Source organism: Pecten maximus, chromosome 6, assembly GCF_902652985.1.
Source record: "Pecten maximus chromosome 6, xPecMax1.1, whole genome shotgun sequence".
Lineage (NCBI taxonomy): Eukaryota > Metazoa > Mollusca > Bivalvia > Pectinida > Pectinidae > Pecten > Pecten maximus.
Window position 1 is genome coordinate 36,559,056 of NC_047020.1, and position 20,495 is coordinate 36,579,550.

The 20,495-nt window shown below is 34.2% G+C and overlaps 1 protein-coding gene and 1 pseudogene across 3 annotated transcripts in view; one reads left to right on the plus strand and one right to left on the minus strand.

Annotated features, from left to right (window-relative positions):
* Positions 1–911: 911 nt before the first annotated feature.
* Positions 912–9,814, plus strand: LOC117329677 (annotated as a pseudogene).
* A 2,117-nt stretch (positions 9,815–11,931) lies between these two features.
* LOC117329676 (protocadherin-11 X-linked-like) overlaps positions 11,932–20,495 on the minus strand; it is a 32,242-nt gene continuing 23,678 nt past the window's right edge. For 2 of the 3 annotated variants that reach the window (XM_033887744.1, XM_033887745.1), the window contains exons 3-5: positions 17,078–17,230; positions 12,456–12,609; positions 11,932–12,054 (exon numbers count right to left, since the gene is read on the minus strand). In XM_033887744.1, the coding sequence (XP_033743635.1) occupies positions 12,481–12,609; positions 17,078–17,230 (282 nt within the window). In that variant the 3' untranslated portion in view covers positions 11,932–12,054; positions 12,456–12,480. Of the gene's footprint in view, positions 12,055–12,455; positions 12,610–17,077; positions 17,231–18,807; positions 18,945–20,495 lie in introns of those variants that run through there. The other variant, XM_033887746.1, reaches the window with a different exon arrangement.

Here is a 20,495-nt window from a genome sequence, read left to right on the forward strand (position 1 = left end):
TGGATAGAATGTATGGGCATAACATAATTATCTATATATACCGGTAGGTAATATATATGCTCAACGCCAAATTAAAACCCTAGATTTAATGGAAATCGCTAAATTTTAACTCGCCAAAATTTAACTTTCAGTTTTCATCACCAAATCGCCAAATGTTATGACCGCTAAAATTTCCCGCTATACGGTAACACAATATAGATCAGTAACTGCAGAACTATTGTAATATTCTTGTGATATCTGTTTCAGGTTTAATTAGTACTGTTTTTTACAAATAGCTATACATATATTGCCGTTTTCCAGATTTGTTTAGATTATCATATAATTACTTTTTAGATCAGCTAGTTCTTTCAAAACAATATTCTTGTGTGTATCTGTTTCAGGTTTAGTAAATGAAAATATTTGTGTTTATCATACGCGGAATGGCGAATGCACAGGTCAACTTTATAATTTCATCGTCAACAGATATTGGCATTATCAATAGTTAACATCTGAAATTAGTGCTTTGAATTTAGAAAACAATTCATAATTTTATTTATTTTTTTATTTATATCTGATATTGTCATTATCAATTGCAAAATATATAATTCGGCATAGTGCTTTAAATCTATATTTATTAATTTAATATCGTAATTTCAATATTACTAGTAAAATATTCCATATGATAGTGCTTTGAATTTAGACTACTATATCTGATTCATATACCTGAGCTGACCCTATTCTTTTTACCTGAGTTGGTATTTCATATTGAAACAGCCTATAACTAAACTTCAAAGAACTTCCTACATAAACTCTTCCCTTTGTCTTTACCAGAGTTGGTGTTCGGGGAATGAGCCACATAAACAATCCTCTAAACAAAAATCAAACACATATAACACGTATGAATACGTGTCTTCACATTATCAGTGGCGGGCGTAATCTGGGACATTTGGAGGTTAGACAGGGAGGCACGTATACACTCTTTGGGAGGCGTTGGAGGTAAGTTTTGATTCATGGTTTATATCATATCTCATTATTTCTAATAGCAAACTGTACTAAACTTTCGCATTTTCATTTTGTGAGTATCCAGGATGAGTCGCTATATTTGCTTAAAATCAAATTGCTATTATCGGGTTTGAGACAGGAGAATATGTATGGCAGATCAAGACATTTTAATCACACGAAGCAGAGTCAATGCAGTTTATAAAACCTTCATTCTGATTTCTATTTTCTTTGTGATTTGACGTAGCGTAATATTCAATTCTACAAAACGAGGAAGAAGAGGCCTTTCGCAGTAATATTTTTCTCGAAAATATTTTGATTTATATTCATATGAAATTCCAAATGAATGAAGTTTATATAAAGACATTGATATTCAAGTGACTTTGATTCTGATTGGGTATCCGAGATAGTATCCCTTTGGCTGGATGATATAAATACTGATATATCAAGTTAGATTGGTCAACCAATATTTTTGAGCATAATAAATGATAAGTATGATAAAGATGATGAAAGTGATCGATTTTATATTTACATTGATGCCTCGATGTCTTAAGAATGTTAATCTGTTGTTACTGCTAATAAACGTATGAATATACAGATATAGAACACTCATTGCTCAAAGTACACCTTCAAAATTTAAAGTGGTAATTTGTAATACACATCAACATTCGTTAGGCTTGGGTCGTGGTAAAAGAATATTCGACAACCAGCAGGGTTCTTCATATCAAAACAAATACATCAGACTCAAACACTCTCATACTTGTGTATTAATACACCCGCCTAGTTATCAGAATACCATCGGTAGTGTAACAATCGCGCAGGTCGACGGGAGACAGACAATATCACATTTCTATCCTATATTTCAGAGATGGCCTCGGATAAACACCTCCTGGTTGCTGCTATAGATTTCGGGACGACCTACTCTGGATATGCATTTTCCACCATACATGATTTTCAAAGCGATCCGACAAAGATGTCGTTAGTGCAATGGCCTGCAGGAACTGGTTCTATGATTTCACAAAAGACTTCCACATGTGTGCTCTTCAAACCAGACCGGTCATTTCATTCCTTCGGATATGAAGCCGAGGACAAATACTCTGAACTTTTACTAGACCATGATCAGGAGGATTGGTACCTTTTTCGGCGTTTCAAAATGCATCTTTACAACTCTAGAGTAAGTCTGCCAATTCTACTCATGATAAAAAGAACAAACAAAATGACATAATAATCAAACTATAATACAGAATCGATTAGATGAGCGTACCATTTAAATAAAAACCATAGCTTTGTATGGAGCATCCTGAAAACAGACAATGATAATAAGACCAAGCGTTCCTTTAGAGTAAGCGTCTTCTATTTCGTTGACGACACCCGTCATACAAATCTAAGTCAAATCCAGATTAAGTCACAATCTCATATGAGAGTAAGGGAGGTGACATCCGAACCACTAGCCATATCAATAAGTATCAAACACTTCTGAATTTATATCTCAGAAGGAAATGAAATATTTACGAATGAAACCTTAATGTTGCCCGTCAATCTGTGGCCTTCACTAACCTGCATCTCTCCAAACCTCGTGTTGTTAATTTTTCGTCAGTAATCGACATCTATCAAGGAAATTGTGATAATGGGAACAACACAAAGTTGTATCATCTGGGACATGTAAACACCGTAGATTGGGGATGCAGGGATGTTGCTATCAGGAAATGATAAGTTGAACAATTGGGAAATCGAAATCATCACGCTTATTATACAGCTTAGTCGTGAGCTGTAGTTGTTGTTTACGGTTGTAAGTGAAGATCGAGATAAGCGATCAAAGTAAACGATACAAGAGTTAAAGATAACACAATACACAATATACCTATTGTTAAAACTGAAGGACTTTTCAAGATTTCAAAAGGTATTCGGTAATATTGATTTTTTTTTTATTTCGAAACCATTATGCATGTTTTGTTCATTTTTAATCAAGCTGGACAGAGCTGTTCATTTGACAGATTTCAGCGGAAAGAAGAAAATGCCTGCAATAGACGTTATATCCGCCACAATAGCATATTTGAAATCGCATTTGATACAAAAGTGCGAAGAACAAGGAGTTGAAGCTAAAGGTTCAGATATTAGATGGGTACTTACCATCCCGGCCATCTGGACTGATCCTGCTAAACAGATGATGCGAGAGGCAGCGGAAATGGTAAGGTGTCCTGAAACAAGTCTTAACGAATATATACTGTAAACGTGGTTATTTTCGCGGGGGTTAATTTTGCGATTTCGATATGTAAACTATACGCGTTTAGGTAATTTTCGCGATCGATCCACATTCGTTTGTAGTTTGAGATTACGCAAATTGATATCAAAATAATACGCGTGGGGGAAATTTTCGCGATCAAAAGGACTCCGTGGAATTAGCGTAAATTTCCTCCTCGCGTAAATTTCCACGTTTACAGTAAATAAATTGATCTTTGAACACTTTTCAATTATCTTTATTACTCACGTTAATAAAGGGTTTAATTTCGCTATGTTAGCGGTCATTCAATATAGCGCAAAAATAAATACTCGCAAATATTGTTCATACGAATTATATAGTAAAATCAAATAAAGTAAAAGTTAAAAGACTAAGAAACGTATATCCTACCGCGAAAATACCTGCATATCACGACGAACACGTGTTTAGTTAGATATATCCAATATAAATTTCCAGTTTATTATCAACTTCACATATAGGATTTACATTGTATAAAGTATTATTAAAGCATCAATGATTAACTAAATCTATTCAGGCTGGAATAAAAAGGGATCAACTGATTTTGTCCCTGGAACCGGAAGCAGCTTCCGTTTTCTGTAAACACATTTCGGTTGGACAACTTGCAGTTGGAGACAATAGGAACTTCCAAGCTGGAACGAAGTACATGGTTATCGACGCCGGAGGTAATGTAATTACAACCCTACTTCACGTATGGTCGAGATATTAACAAATCTTCGTGTAGCAATAAAACAGCTTATCCAGAAATACCAATTTGGCATGTATCAAGGTTAGTACGTACAGTATAGTGATTTATTGTTGTAAGGCACTATCTTCTTAACGTTACTTTAGGTATATAAACCGTATATAAACAGTATAGTGATTTATTGTAGTAAGGCGCTATCTTATAAAAAAATGTATTTTAGAGATATAAATCGCTTACTGTTAAAGGGGCATTCCTATTTAAAGTTTAGGTCGTCAAAATTAAACTTACTGGAAAATATGTATTTTTTCCAAGTATGAAAGTTATAATCTTTACATTTATAAGGCAGTTTTTCTCTCAAGATAAATCAAAGTTATTCTAGTATTAAGTCCTGAAAATTCTTAACTCGACCCGAAATAACACTAATTTCCACAGAGACATACAGTATTTGTATACGACACGCCTTTTTCCTGTACATTTTGGCGTTAATTTCATTACATGTAGCCACAAACACTTATATAATCATGGTTCGGACATAGATTTCGTCAATAGAAATTTTGCATGTTTCTGATTTGTGAACGAAAGAATGCCCCTTTAACATCGATGATAAATTGAGTTGCTTACCTTTCATTAAGTATCGTCTTGAACATATATAATCAATAATGTCGAAGCTCTTTTTTGTATTGTTTGTTTTATATACATGTACATGTACTAACATATACATTTAGGTGTCCTATATTGTGTGCAACGACGTGTACCTATCGCTATCTGTCAGTAGATACATAAATACAAGTGTTGAGTTTTTTCCTAGGATAAAGTGATGCAGTAGCTAAGAATATAGTGTTTATATTTAGGTGTCATAGATATGTTTTGTGTGTAACTCCGAAATTTCAGTGAATATGACGGCAGATAAATCCAAACAGTTTTTTCTTTATTTTAAAATACATGTAGATACAATATTTTAATTTACAATACTTTTCAGCCAGTGCAATGTTATAGCTTGTGACAGAATATCCAGTTATCTCCCTTCCTTCGTTAAAGTATTAGTCGTATGGCATTTATAATGCTCACATTTTGCTATTTACAATTGGAAAAAGAAATACAAATGTTAACAAGTGCAATCAATGCAAAAGCTCAACGCCGGCAGCAATCACACTATGCATTCATTTTTTATGTATGTATAAGCATGTCATTTTATAATTGTACGTCACATAATATCGCTCCTAGACCTCTAATGGATGTATAAACCAAATAAGAAGGGTGTGGACTTTCCAAAGCTTTCCAAAACTAACCCAAAATCTTTGAAGTGGGTTTTTGTGTCAAAAAATGTAAGTCCAATAAATGGTAAAATGCCAAAAAACAATCACAATTTTTTTCTGCATGATTTGCCACAGCATCACTCCTGGATCTCTAATGAATGCATAAACCAAATTAGTAGGGTGATAGGTGTATACTTTTGGACTTGCCCCCAAAACTTTAAAGTGAGTTTTGGTGCCAAAAAAGTTAAGTCCACAAAATGGTAAAATGCGAAAAAATCAGAATTTTTCTCTGCATGATTTCGCCATAACATCACTCCTAGACCTCTAATGAATGTATAAACCAAATTAGAAGGGCATGAGGTGTATACTTTTGGACTTACAAGCTTTCCAAAAAACCTACCCCAAAAACTTTAAAGGTTTTGGGGTGGGACGCCGACGCCGACGCCGGTGTGACAGCATTAGCTCTCGGTTACTCATAACCGGTGAGCTAATAAGGATAACATATTTCCCTTTCATTCTATTTCGGGCGAATAAGCTAGCCTTCCAAAAACGCCCTTTGTGAGTGTTCAGTCAACCATAAAAGCTCGTTCGTGCATGTCCATGTGTACATTTCTTTCACAGAAAAAGCTACGCTAAGTAAGAAGAATAACATTGAGTTGTTAAGGAAATCACTTCCATGTATTGAATATAAAACAACGACGAACCAGACAACGGTTAAATGACGATGAAATGAATATTGGCATCAGAGTAATGTAGGTTAACGTCTCCCAGCGGCTGGTTCTCAAAGTGTGGTGTCAAGAACGCGGAACCATTCCAAACTAACAAGGGCAAGAACCCAGCGTTAAGACTATCATGGTGCAACAGGTCCCCACGGTTAGATCTTTACGAAACATTCTCCTGTATGTTTCTGTTAAGCGGGTAGCCATTCAAATACAAATCGTCTTCATGATGCAAGTTTAAGGTCACGTAAACCAGCAATACGAGTTCCCTTAACTGCCTAACATATTAAAGCCCGATTATAGCGAGCCCATTCTCACAGCACTTTCTCCCTACAGCAATTTCCCTCTTTAGGAATGAGAGCAAGTTCTATTTTTACTGACGAATCTACATTCTGTTAGAATAAAGAGAGAAAAGATTGAGAGTTTCCAGGCAAGTAACGTTGTTGAGGAACATCGCCGATCTGGTAGAGATTCAGTGATGATATTATGAAACATGAACCTTGGTGGGAAAAGGAAATCTATGCCTTACAGCAAGGTGCCATCAGGATCCTCTCTTACTATGTTAAGATGCTTGATGACTATATCAGATATCCCGCTGGCGCTATCGGCCTTGGCTACATCCTAATGGACGGTAATGCGATCGGTAACTTGAATAGGGGCCGCGGTGGCCGAGTGGTTAAGGTGTCCCGACACTTTAACACTAGCACTCCACCTCTGGGTTGCGAGTTCGAAACCTACGTGGGGCAGTTGCCAGGTACTGACCGAAGGCCGGTGGTTTTTCTCCGGGTACTCCGGCTTTCCTCCACCTTCAAAACATGGCACGTCCTTAAATGATCCTGGCTGTTAATAGGACGTTAAACAAAAACAAACCAAACCAGTATCTTGAACGAGAGATAATCAACGAATTATTTCACAAATCCGCTCGCCAGATATAAATCCTATCGAACATTTTGGGGACATGCTGCAGACAGCTCTCTCCGCCAAAGTGTTCAGTCAAGGACGCTCCATGAGTGTGGAGTAGCTTTGGTAAGAGAGTGGAACGCCATTCTACAAAACTGGATTTCATTTGGAGCATGATGCGTCGCACTCGATACTGAATGAGCTGATGCGTATTTAGTTTGAGTTTTGTTCATTTTAAGTTTTAGCGGAAACCTTGTTTTTACCAATTTTAAGGGTACCATTTCCTTGTGGCACATGTTTAGACTGTTGTTACAAATTTTGAGCTTCTTTCTGCCGTTGAATTTTCAAACTTCAACACAGTATTAAACAAATATTTGTTTATGTTCAGATATGCACAAACTTAAAGCGATCCTTATAGCAAAATATGAGCAGTATTAAAGAAATTTTCACTATGAATACTAATGAAAACAACTTGATATATTGCGACAAAATTTATTAAGTAGGCAACTACTGCTGTTGCCTCTTTTTCAAATACCTGTACATCATACCCACTGGAAACCTGAGTAACTTTCACATAGCCTGTGTGATAAATTACGCAGTGGACGAAGTTATGAATGTCCAGCACTGTTAACTCAAGTTGGAGCTCAAAGGTTGCTACTGTAGAATTCTTGCGTTTAAGTCAAGGTGAACTTTAAACTTTAATTGATGACCAAAATCCAGAATATATGTATCGTTCTTCCTGTTATGTATAGATCAATAAACAAAGTATGAGACTTGTTTGAACATTTGTTTTAAAGTCATATTCATTATTCGGCATATCCTCTATAACTTGATTCATATTAGATGTATTTACTTGTGTCTTGTGAGACAAACAAAAATATCTGACGTTAACGAGCCATGGCCAAATCAAAAGTAAAAACATTCACTTTCTTCTTCTCAACAGCAAAACCAGGCATGAGATTTACGTAATCCTTCCTTCTGAAGTCAGTATCTAAAGAAATGTAAAGAGACTGACGCACAGAGGAACTGGCATCCCACATGATAACTCAACTCTTACTTTGCATGCATCGGTAGTAATAGTCGCTGATCAAACAATATCTGAACTCAGACCATTCCAAGACAGGTTGGATCACTTGACACTGAAGTTTCTCTTAGCCAAGTTTATCCGCCAAAAGCATCATCCGCCATAAGCATTGGTTCCCTAAGTATTAAAGCCACGATCAAACGTAATAAAACAAGAAACTACCGCTAAGAATTATTAAGCAAACCAATGAACTAGTTCTGACCCTAACAGAAACACAATTCCTGTGAAAACAGCACACAAATATACCAGAAACACGAAACTTAACTGAAAACTGGCGGCTAAATTGTTACTGACAACGCTTCTGTATGCTTATTCCTTCAGGTGGAACCATCGACATAACAGTTCATGAGGTGCAGAAGGAAGGATACTTGAGAGAGCTGGAAGTAGCTAACGGCGGGGACTGGGGAGGAACTAAGGTCGATGACGCATTTGAAATCTTGTTGCAGGACATAATAGGGAAGCAGGCTTTTGAACAGTTTAATTCTGAGCACTTATACGACTTATTGGATCTCACAAGGAGCTTTGAGGTGAAAAAGAGGTCAATCAAAGAAAACCAGTCAGATAAAGTGACGTTTAGTATTCCAGCGAGCATTTTATCTATTTACAACGACTTGCATCCAAGGAACCATATTAAAGAAGCCGTTGCTCGAAACAAACAACTCTCCTCTCATGTTGAATTTCTTCGAGACAAACTGCGATTGTCTGGAACAAAAGCTGTTTCATTGTTTAATCAATCAATCACATACATAACTCAACATGTTCGCGCACAGCTCCGTCGTCCGCGGGTTAGAGATATTTCGGCCATCTTGATGGTCGGAGGGTATTCGGAGTGTCCGTTGCTTATCGATGCAATTCGGCGTATCGCAGGTGGCGCGCGACTCGTTGTCCCAAACGAGGCAGGTCTGGCCGTACTGAAAGGGGCAGTGATCATAGGGCATTCTCCTTCAATGATATCGGAACGTATATGCAAATATACTTACGGTGTCGAGGCTCATTTACCGTTCAGGAAAGGAAAACACAAAAAGGAATATCGTGTACTTGGCGAGGGCGGCAAAAAGCTTTGTAAGCTTGCGTTTGATAGCTTTGTGAAGAAAGGTACTGCTGTTAAAATAGACGATCATTCCAGCGCAAAGAAGTACACGCCACTTACGGCATCCCAGACATTTATGTATTTTAGCATATATGCCTCAACAGATGAGGAACCAGCTCACGTAACGGAAACAAGCTGCCAGAAAATTGGAAAAATTAAAATTGAGCTACCAGACACGACCATCGGTCTTGCAAGACGGGTATGCGTTACATTGTATTTTGGTGGGACAGAGATTCGAATCAAAGCTGTAGATGAGGGATACAGGACTGTCCGTACGTGCTGTCTGTGACTTACTTGGCTGAATGGACACCTAGACTTTATCTAGAATCCTACATGTTCTTTATAATTATAAAAATGCAATCAATTAAAGCACATTTGATATGAATCAATTCTTTAAAAGGTATCGAGAACCCGACAAGGAACATTAGAATATCCGTATTCAAAAGTGATATTTCAAATTTGATTTTAAACCACTCCGAAGACTCAGAACATGGACTGAATGATCAGCTTCTACGTTTATCGAAATGACAAATTTTGAAATTTATATAAATATAGACATCACAGGAACATGGATCAGAAAGGAATCTATTCCCGGTAAAACTCAACAGCTCAATGGGGGAAAATTAGAAATCCAGATTTCGTATAAAACGGAAAATAATATAAGATTCCGCTTATCACATCACCAATACCTGTAACCCGATATTCATGGACGGATTTTCTCGTGTAGATTACATGGATAGTGTGGAGGAATTTGTCTCCGTTTAGAATGAGGTCGGTTAATCATTTCCGGGTGCACGTGAGACAGATAATACCAGCTATTTTATAAATATATATATATTTCTGTGCTCAGAGCGTTAATGTGTTGTCAATTCATTTCACTTTTTTGTACTTAAAATGTTAGCGTATTGAATTTTGGATAATATATTTTGAGGCTTATAAAGAGTTCTCTCCTATTTCCCTTGGTACCATTGGCTTAACTAGTTAGGTCCAGCTCCCTTCCATAGCTAATATCATATTAAGTATACTAATTGTATGTGTGTGTGTGTGTTTTTTTTAAAGTTGAAAGTGTATTCCATGGATGCAAGTGTCTAATACTGAAATAATTGTTTTACCCAAATATTTTCAGCAGTCCACAGGGAAACGACAAATATTTGAATTGTCTCCCTTGCACCAGTTATCTGGAATGTTCAAAAACATGAGCATGGCCTGTGATTGGATCATTGTTTAATTTTGCCATGACCTGCATGTCACTTTTGCATTAACACTTGTTCATGATTAACATAATTATTTTCTATTTCTAATAAATCATCCAATACCTCAAAATTTTCAAACTGACGGAACTATTGAGCTAGCTTCTCTTGTACATTTTTCAATTTCCTTTTGGAAAAACCTCTTGTGCCCAACCCTTAGAGACAGGAGCAATCACTTTGGTAGATATATTGGCAGTGTTTATGAAGGTGAATCTACATCAATTTGGAATGCTATTTCACATCGAACCACTGAGCTCCTTGCATGTTATGGATTACTGCAGCACTACATCAAGATGTCTAATGAAAGGTGTACCTGACAAGGGCCAGGAGGAGATATATTTGGCTTGGTTGAAAAGTTTCAGGAACAAATGAAGTAAAACTTCATTAATATTTAATTTTTGTTTATTACTGTTGTATATAAAACAATAACAAAATAAATATCAGTACAAAAACAGTTTCAGTCACGGTAATAAATGTGTACAAAATGATATTATTACTGGACTAGAAAATAAATAACATTTCATTGTGATAACAATACAACTGACAAATGGTAATTTGTCCAAATGCATGAGCAGATATTTGATTGGTTAATGAAAGATCGGCAATTATTGATTGATGAAAAATGAACCGTGATTGGTTGGTTTATGAGATGGACAGTGATTGGTTAATGAAAGTTTGATTCTGATTGGTTGATGAGAGATGGATTATGATTGGTTGACAAAGATGATATTTTAGGCTTGAGATCAAAATTTACATTGTGTCACTGTGTTGTGGTCAACATATTTTGAAAGTAGTCAGGACATTTTGTAGAAGATCCATCAATAGGGTATGAAAATATATTTTCAGCAGCAGCATGTGTGGAAGTTAGTCATATGAATCTCATGAAAAATATACAATTATCCTTTTGAAGGAATATTTGAACAACTGTAAAGCATCATATTTTCACAGTCTTGTTGCTTTTTATAAAAGCTAAATAATCACATCCATTTTCCTGAGAACAAATTTCACTACATGGCAAGGCAGGTCCCATCTGGAATGATACAAAAAACAGAAAATATTTTATATCCATATGATTTATGTTAAAGAATTGCATAACATTCTGTTTAGATATCACATTTACTGATTTAATCATTTACCATATTCTCATTCAATAAACAGTATTTAATTTCAACTTTAAATTTAAAAACTTTATCTATATAACACCTGTCTATACAGACCAACTCTGCATAAAAAATCACCACTAAATAATGGTTATCTCTAAACAACCTATACCTGTATATACAGGTCATCTCTATATAACAAACACCTGATTACATATTACACAATATAAGAAATACCTTTATATAAAGGTCACCATGGAATACATATTGCTCTATACTAATATTACCCACTGTCTATAAAGGTCAACTGTACAGGAAAAACACCTGTGCTTACCAAACACTTGTCAGTCACCTTCATTTCACTAGCCATACCATCTTTTAATTATATCTAAGAGCCATTCTCAAAAAAGGTCTCACAAGATCAATAGAAAAGATTGACATATGATCTGAAAAATATATAACTACAATTAATTTTGGAGATATATAAAATGATACATACCTGTACAAACAGATGTGTACTGGTGATGACCAGTTTTTAGTAACACATGAAGGTGGTCAGCTATGGTCAGTTGTGGAGCTGGTCTGTAGGGTATTTCGGCTGGTTTTTGAGTGACCTCTACCCCCCGGCCAGTCCTGACCTCTAGCCATAATGATAGCCAGCTTCCATGTCAACCTTATACATTATAGTACAATATCTCCCTATAATGTCTCCACTGCCATATAATGTAAAATTGCCTGAAAGAAAAGAAATGAAAATCTGTAGGAATATTGATTAAGTTATTTTGCCAGTAGGTTTTTGCTTCAGTTTTTTGTTTTTAAAGTCAATTTTATAAAGAATACATACATATCCCTCAGGCACTATACAATTATTTTATATCTAAATGTCAGTTGACACAGATGGAATCTGATGTACTCTAGGAAACAGATTTCATTTCATACATTTAACATCAGATTGTAAACATTCTCTTTTCTAGATGATCAATAATTCCACATTTAAGTAAAACAGCCGGAAATAGTCAATAAAATGTAAGCAAGAAAAAAAAAAAAAAGTTCAAGGGAGATAATCTAAAATAAAATATGTGTTTAACATCTGGGATGGAGGAGTGAGAATATAAAATTCCCTTTAATTTATTTACCTTTCCCAAAATTCCTTCCATTTTGTTATATCATAATGCTAGCATGATGCATATCTTCTTCGCTGCCTCCCCGTCCACTGTCGGTAGTTACCTCCCCTGAGTTGTCACTTCGCGAATCCTCTAATCCTTTTTTCAGGAGTAATAACTGTCGATTCTAAAATGACAAAAAAATTACACAATTTTAAATTTTCTGGTTTTCACCATTCATATATTCCTTGAAGTGAAATTTGTACAAAAATTTGTACAAATTAACATAAGATACAGGAATTAAAAAAACTAAAAAAAAACAAAAAAACAATTAGTATTTAATGATGAGGGTTTACATGTGAACCACTTGTAGTTTACCATTTCAACTTGATGATTCTGCAATAATGAAGATGGCAGCTTATATCTGGACAGAGGCATACAGTAAATAAGATCTCATTTTCTTTTGGTTTATTTTGAATTATTTCATTTGGTTTTGTATCTGGTAATATTTTATGTTTTTTTTCTTCAATGTTAAATAAGTTAATAACTATTTAAAAAAAATCAAAGCTTCATTTCATTTTAAAATAATTCAAGCAACATCATTTAATTTTGTTCATGAAATTAAAATGATATAACGAGTCTAAAACCCTACTCCTATTCTATATTTACGATGAGATATATCTCTTCATATACAGTGGTTTAAATACCCCCTTGATAGCAGTTCAAAGTAGCAGGAAATTAAACCAGAATTCCGTAAGATCTTAATTTGAAAACATTTTATACATTAAGTGACTAACTGATCTCATTCAGTTTCAATTTATTTGAAAGATGTCTCATAGATAAGAAAATTTGCGAGAAATTTAAATGAGACGGAAATTAAAAAATTCCACAGTTGTTTATTGAATTCATCTCCATATTCAATCAAGAAGGGGCGGATCTTTGCTATTTGGGTGCGAGTAAGCCCGAAGTTTATTGGACAAGGTAATAGTGATTCTGATTCAACATACACAGATTTAGAATGATATAGTAAATATAATCTACTATATACCCTTTTAAGGTCATGGCCACATCCAACAAGCATATTACAAACAATTTACTGTGTATTTTCTAAACAATCTATTTTTTTTCATCATATCATACCCTGGACTAGAAAATATTTCCTGCAATTGTGTTTACCTGTGAAAAGATTTTTTTTTTATAGATTTTGAAAAAAAAAATAAAAAAAAAATAATGCATTCTTAGAGAGAAACACCTGATCAAAAGGCTCAGAACAGGTAAAATCAGCAAATCACAGGTAAAAATAACTGATGTATTATTTACAGAAGAATTCTAGCTATCTTTAAACAAAAAATCTGGGGAGGATGTTCACGTCGAAATTGATCAATGATTGGTGATGTACCAGATTCATTCTGTAACATGCCCTGGGGCCTCGACACCGAGCTTTATTTCCAAGTAAGGATGGACAATGATATAATAAAATGCATATTTGTTCACAATTCTATTAAACTGCAACGGGGCCCACTGCAACTGATATGGGTGAGCTTATTACCAGACATATGGGCTAAATTTGGACAAATACAGGAATGACATTTTAAAATTTTTGCTTATCCATCTATCAGACAGAATTTTCAGCTTTGCAATTAAATTGACCTAAATCATAAAATATAGTTCCCAAACTGTTTGTTCTGCAATACAAATTGATGATCATTTGATGTGAAAATATCTGACCATTTGATATTAAATTTTCTGACCATTTGATGTTTTGTCCTGAAACCAGTGAAATACAAGTAAAATCTATTTTCATTTCAAATTAATTTTACCTAATAAGATAACCATATTGACTTACACTAAACTAAAAAGATTAATTTCAGATAAAAATCAAGGCAGAAAGTTGTAAGTTCTTCAGACTTTTTGTCAATGCTTATGACAGGTAATAATTCCTTTCATTCGAAAACTTTATGAGCAAAAGTCACAATGCCTTCAAACTTAACCTTAATAAACCTTCTACCAAAACATGTGTAACTTAATTCCTCTGTGATATGGTTAGAATCGTGTATTTGTTATAAACGTGAGAATTGAATTTCTACACGGAACTGACCATTTGGCCTAGCAGCTAGTATAATTTCTTAAAAAAATGTGTGAACTTGACTTTTTTATTTGATAAGTAGGTGGTGTGTCGGGTTAAGTGGCCATGTTTGGGGACACCTAATCGGCAATGAAAGACGATGTCAAACATTCACAAAAAACCAACAGATTGCCAATGGTGGGAAGCGGACAGAAACACAACGAAACTAAGAAGGAGACCCTCTGATTAAGTCTATAGTGTAACATTCTACCCGAATAGAGCTGTCAGGTACAGTGTCAGAGCTCTGGTCAGAGGTGTCGAGTGGACACTGGTCACCTCAGCAGTGACCGTCCTGATTAGAGCCATCCCACTGGGTTGCCACCTTTACTGTGTCCACAGCCACAATGACCGTTTTCATTCCGACTCAGTCAGAAATTGTACCTTCTAAAACTACAGTCCACCTTCCGCTACAGAAGATAGAAAAGTAAATTGATTACCCTGACACATTCTCAGAGGGAGGGAAAGCCCCACAGAATTATTCTCTATTGCATTATAAGACCGCTTACAATTGTCATTGGAAAGCCAGACTCAATACCTATAGAAATATTCCATTGCATATCGACTCTTTCACACTTTCTACAATTGTCTATAGAACAGCTCTGACATCAGTTAAGAGCATTCTAAACCATGTCTGACCCTGCATATTACCACAATCTGTCTCTCATTGCTAAAATATTTCAATCAGCCAAAACCATATTCTGTTAATATGCATTTTTCTTATTTCAATTCTACTATATATGGCAGTATACAATGGTTAACAAATTTATTCAAAGCTAGTTTGTCACAATTTTTTTTAATGTCTCCGAAGTCCTTCCAAAATTTATTAATAAAAATGACAGATCATTTTTTTAATGAAAATATAACATCACATAAATTGAATCCTAGAGTTGTTGTAGTTGACTGACTAAAAATAAAATAACTGGGAGAAATTATCCGTAAAAAGTAGGGTATCCCATTTTAGATGTTGATCCTGATCAACTAAATGTTTGCACTGAACCTAGATGTTTATCAGTTTTCGACAGGCCATGACTGAAAGCGTCCCCTTATATTTTCTATTAAACTTACTCAACCTCAAAAGCCTATACATATTGCACTCAGAAATCGGTTCCAGTAACCACACATTCTTCATATTAAATTAAATTGAGCATATTATTGAAATTTGAAAATCATTAATCATTTGTATATATTTTTTTTATTGAAAAATTCTCACAAGTTGTTATGCTTAAATTATGTAAATAAATTTAAGCCAAAAACTATGTTATTTACGAAGTTATTCTTTGAAATATTTTGACATCCCAGTTTTTTATTTATAAACCAAACAAGAATGAATACAAAATAACAGTTTTTGATTTGGAAGGCCAGCAATTATTTTTTTGAGAAAAGAGAAATAACTTAAGATACTATGATACCCAATTGAAAAAATTTATATAAAATCACTTTGAGTATGCTATACATTTTTATTTACATTTTTCAAGTAACCTAGAGATTCTCTTTTCATGAATTAAATTGATACAACTAATTAAATTTAAATTTGAAAGCTTAAGATGTTTTACTTAAGGAGTTTAACACTTTGATCGCTATGTGTATATATTTTGTAGTACTCAGTTACTCCCCCTTAATTAAACCACGATAATTGAATTGTGTCGGGTACAAATGACACACAAAGAAATGTAGGTGGGAGACTTTTGTCCTCTCACTATAACAGCAAAGCCGAGATATAACATAAAGAACGACATTTTGTGATGTTTGGGAAGCAAAGTTGTGGTTTTGACACGGAAACTTGTGATGACTTCACAATAAGACTATCCTTACGTAAAATTAATCCGATTTTAATCCAGCCATTCTTCCCAAGCCCGAAAATCACAATAGAAACTGCGGATAGGAATTTGGTATTTTACAACTTGAAGTGTGTCATTTTGACAACAAAGGTTTAGCCTTATAAATCTAGTATTATCCACTTGTACGCTATGTTGACCGTAGGTTCTACAGGACAGCTGACTCATATTGCTATTGACACTTAATTAACAAACTTATCCTCCCCGTCCCGGCACGACCCGATACTAGAAACACAACTTATCATTTACATTGTGAAAAAAAATTGGCCCGATTATTAGCAGTTATTGAAAAATTCAAATCCTAGATATTTTAATGATAAGAAATGTAGTCTCTGTTGTTTACATTTCCACAGATTCTAAATAAGAACTAAAAAAGATTAATAAAAAAAAATTAATTAATTCAAATGATTATGAATATTTGAATTAATTATGTACCTCAAACTAAATCTTCTTGCCATTTGAAAGATTTGATCATGACTATAAAAGGTTAACAGTAACTTTAAGATTTTTTATTTAAAAACAATTAAGACTTCACAATCAAGTTGACAGTTTTAGATATCAAAATCTCAAAAACATCAAAACTTTAAATTGGTCGGGATTAAGACAGAGAATAGGCACGAGATTGTTTCTTCCAAACATTTTTTTTCTGAAATGAACATAACCTATTGTAAATTGTATGTATCATCTAAATTTACCTCATCTGGATGATAGACTAGGGGTTTGTTGTAGGAATGCATCAGCTTTTCATGTAGTCGTATGGATGCCATGCGATGAAGCTCGTCTTGCGCTGGGTTTTCCCCTCGCCGTTCTGGAATATCTCGGTTTGAGTGCTGCTGTGATATAAATGTCTGAAAGAAGAAAAAAATCATATCTCTGCACTTTTTTGTTTAACAGTTAACAACTTAAAACAAATTATAAATATTCTAGATTCAAACATGAAAGTGGAGTGACAACCACAGTTTTTTTGTCACTGAAAAAATTTGATTTTTTTTAATCAATTGCAGGAGAAGTTATGAAGAAACTTTGAATTTCTTTGAGGGATTAAATGACATAATTTAAATAACCTTTATATTACATTATCAAAATGTTTCATTGTTTATTAAAAAGATGAAATATCATTAAAAAGGTTCAATCAAGACAAAATCACTGATTAAACCTCAATTCCTGTTACAAATATGGTAGTACTGAACATTTTAAATCAATTGTTTCATTTCTAAGCTTGACATTTAGGTCCAACATCAAAAATATCAGATATTTTTAATAAAATATCATTTTGAATATATGAATCATCATTAAAAATACACTATGAGAACAACATCTAATTTTAAAAATCTTCACCTTTTTAAAAAAAAATTGGAATAAATTTGTTTAAAAATCTAACTTTAAACAAAGACTATTGATGAATCATAACAAGGGAGTACATTTTAAATTTCTACTTTTAAAACTTAAATCTTTTTTATTCTTTTAACAAAATACGTCTTGAAACATGTTTTGTGTAGAAGAATACTAGCTGTTGGTCTGATAATGTGATTACCTAAGTTTTTAAATAACAGAAAAAGAAAAACACTTTGTCATATATACATCAACAAAAATATACTCTCTTTTGTCAAACCGGCCCTGACATGCTGGGGTGTACTTTTGTAAAGTGAAATGTTTTTTTAAAAGTTCAAATAACAATCATGGAGTTGTTTATTTCAACATTTCAACACCTTGCGTTACCTATCAATGCCAAAATCACACCTGAAACTTTAACCTGTTGATGAACACACTTCCTGTTTCAACACAAAGGTAAGCTGACATAATATCGTTTTCATGGACTTCTATTACTTCACAAAATATCATTTAAGGACAGAAAACCGACAAAGGAATTAGGTTATGACAATAAGCTTCTATTATCTACTTTTATTCTTCCAGACAAAGGTAGCTTTCGTGTGGTGGTTTTTAGAAATATTTAGAAATCACGCAGTAGGTCGAGAATTGGAGTCGACCATTGTTTACTCGCTCAGAGACAAAATGTGGTGTGAGATACCATCAAACAAGTCTCTGTCTGCCTCTTATTCAACTATTGCTTGCAGAGCTATAGAATTTGAATTATTCGTATCCTGCAAAGTTCGCTCTGCCCTGCTGTGCGTTGTTTAACCAAGGGCCGGACTTTCCGTCGATGAGATAATCGTTACGACAGAAATATTTATCCTAGCCCACTTTGGGTTCTGATTTCAACATGTCAGCCCTAATATTTGACATTGATCAGGGATTAAGTCAAAATTTGATGTCTCCTACTTCAAGATAATATTAACTTTAAACAAGTCTAGCTACAATTGTGTGGAAGTTTGTCTAAATCATTTTCTGTTTAGTTTGTTTGTCCAAGTCCAACGAAAGAGTTATCACAAGCGAGTTATCCCAAGCTCCTAGATACCTAACTTACTTCCGCCCATCCGATCACCGGTTTTCTAGATGTGTCTAAACGATGGATTCATGGCCAAGTTTGTTGACTAGTCCTTTGCGAGTGTCAGTTTGAACAATCCCGAGTGTGGAGTTTGTTGACATGGGGATCCTATGACACTGTTGATAAATATACTTTTAATTTATTCATAGGGACCTCGATGATGGGTGTTAGATGTCAACACAGAAATCATACTCAGGGTATTTGTACAAACTTCATAATTTACAATCTAATTTTACATCTAAATCTCCAAATATCGTCCTGTTTACATTTGTAAATGGTTGAAGTTTATATCAAACTAAAGGTGAAAAAAGGTGTTACAGCAGTTATAATTGGACAATGCAAAAGAGCCTGAATGAAAATAGAACATAAATCTCTATATATATATTTCATATATCTTTTTTTTTATATATATAAATTTCTATTTTTTTTTTTTTTTGCTTTGATTTTTAAATCTCTTCTGGTGCAATTCTTGCCTACAGTACATTTATGCATATTATGCAATTAAACACTTCAAATTATACATGATAAATATTGATGAGAAATGGATTTGTTCAAAGATGATCTATAACAGAATTTCAGTCTTCTTATAATACCATTTATATTTCAAAAGGTAAATTCAGGAATGGAGGATTAGAATTCTATAGTCATGGTAATTAAATGTTGTAAATTCATCAACTATTAATCATCTAAATTCACCCTCCATCTCTCCATAAGTGCTAATATCACTGAATAATTTTAAAGAATTTTGCTAAAAGTATGTCATTGTTGATAAAATCTTATTTGAATTCAATAACACAGGAGGTGGAAATAACATACCATATCACACACATATATCTGAACCAGCTTTTACGATAATATCATATTCCCAGATCGAAATTGTCCTACCATTAGCATTGTGATAAACCAACACCTGATGGGGATATTATATAACACTAACGAACACAATCAAGCTAATCATAACGAAAGGCATAACACCTTAACTGTCTACGCTTACGATAATTACCAAAATCTTTAACGATGTCTCTTTGATCCTGGATATAACTACCACCGCGATGTTTGATAACTAAAATCAAATCATAATTACGATCAAGATGCTGAGTGAGATTCTAACCACATAAATGGTCCATAATAACACACATCAATCAGAATGTTACGTAATATTTTTCCCCTTCAGAATTTAATCACGTGTTGATCTTCCGATTCACGTGACTACCCAGGGTACGAATTGAAGACAAGGCGATGAGATGCCTACAGGGGTCTCTAGACACAAAAGTACTCCGATCCCTCATCTATCATTTGTAGATCGTAATGATCTCTCACCTGGTACTAACGAGATTACTATATATCTCACCTGTCGGCGAGATGATGGGTGATGACTATCATAATAAATACTTTTCCCTGTCAATACTTGGCGACTAAGAATCAAGATCGGGGTATATTTCTGTACCTAGTACCAACTTCCTACTGTAAACAACCTTGGAATTGACTAACATTAGTTGACTGTTACAAAATGGAAATATTCCATATCTATATATCGTAACATCCTGTTTTTGAATCCACTTAGTACGAAGGTAGCACCTGTTCTAGATAAGAATATTTCTTTCAGTTGCATTTCAAAAGTGTTAATTCTTAGACTTAAAATTTTTGTTGAAGTTCTTTATGCTCAA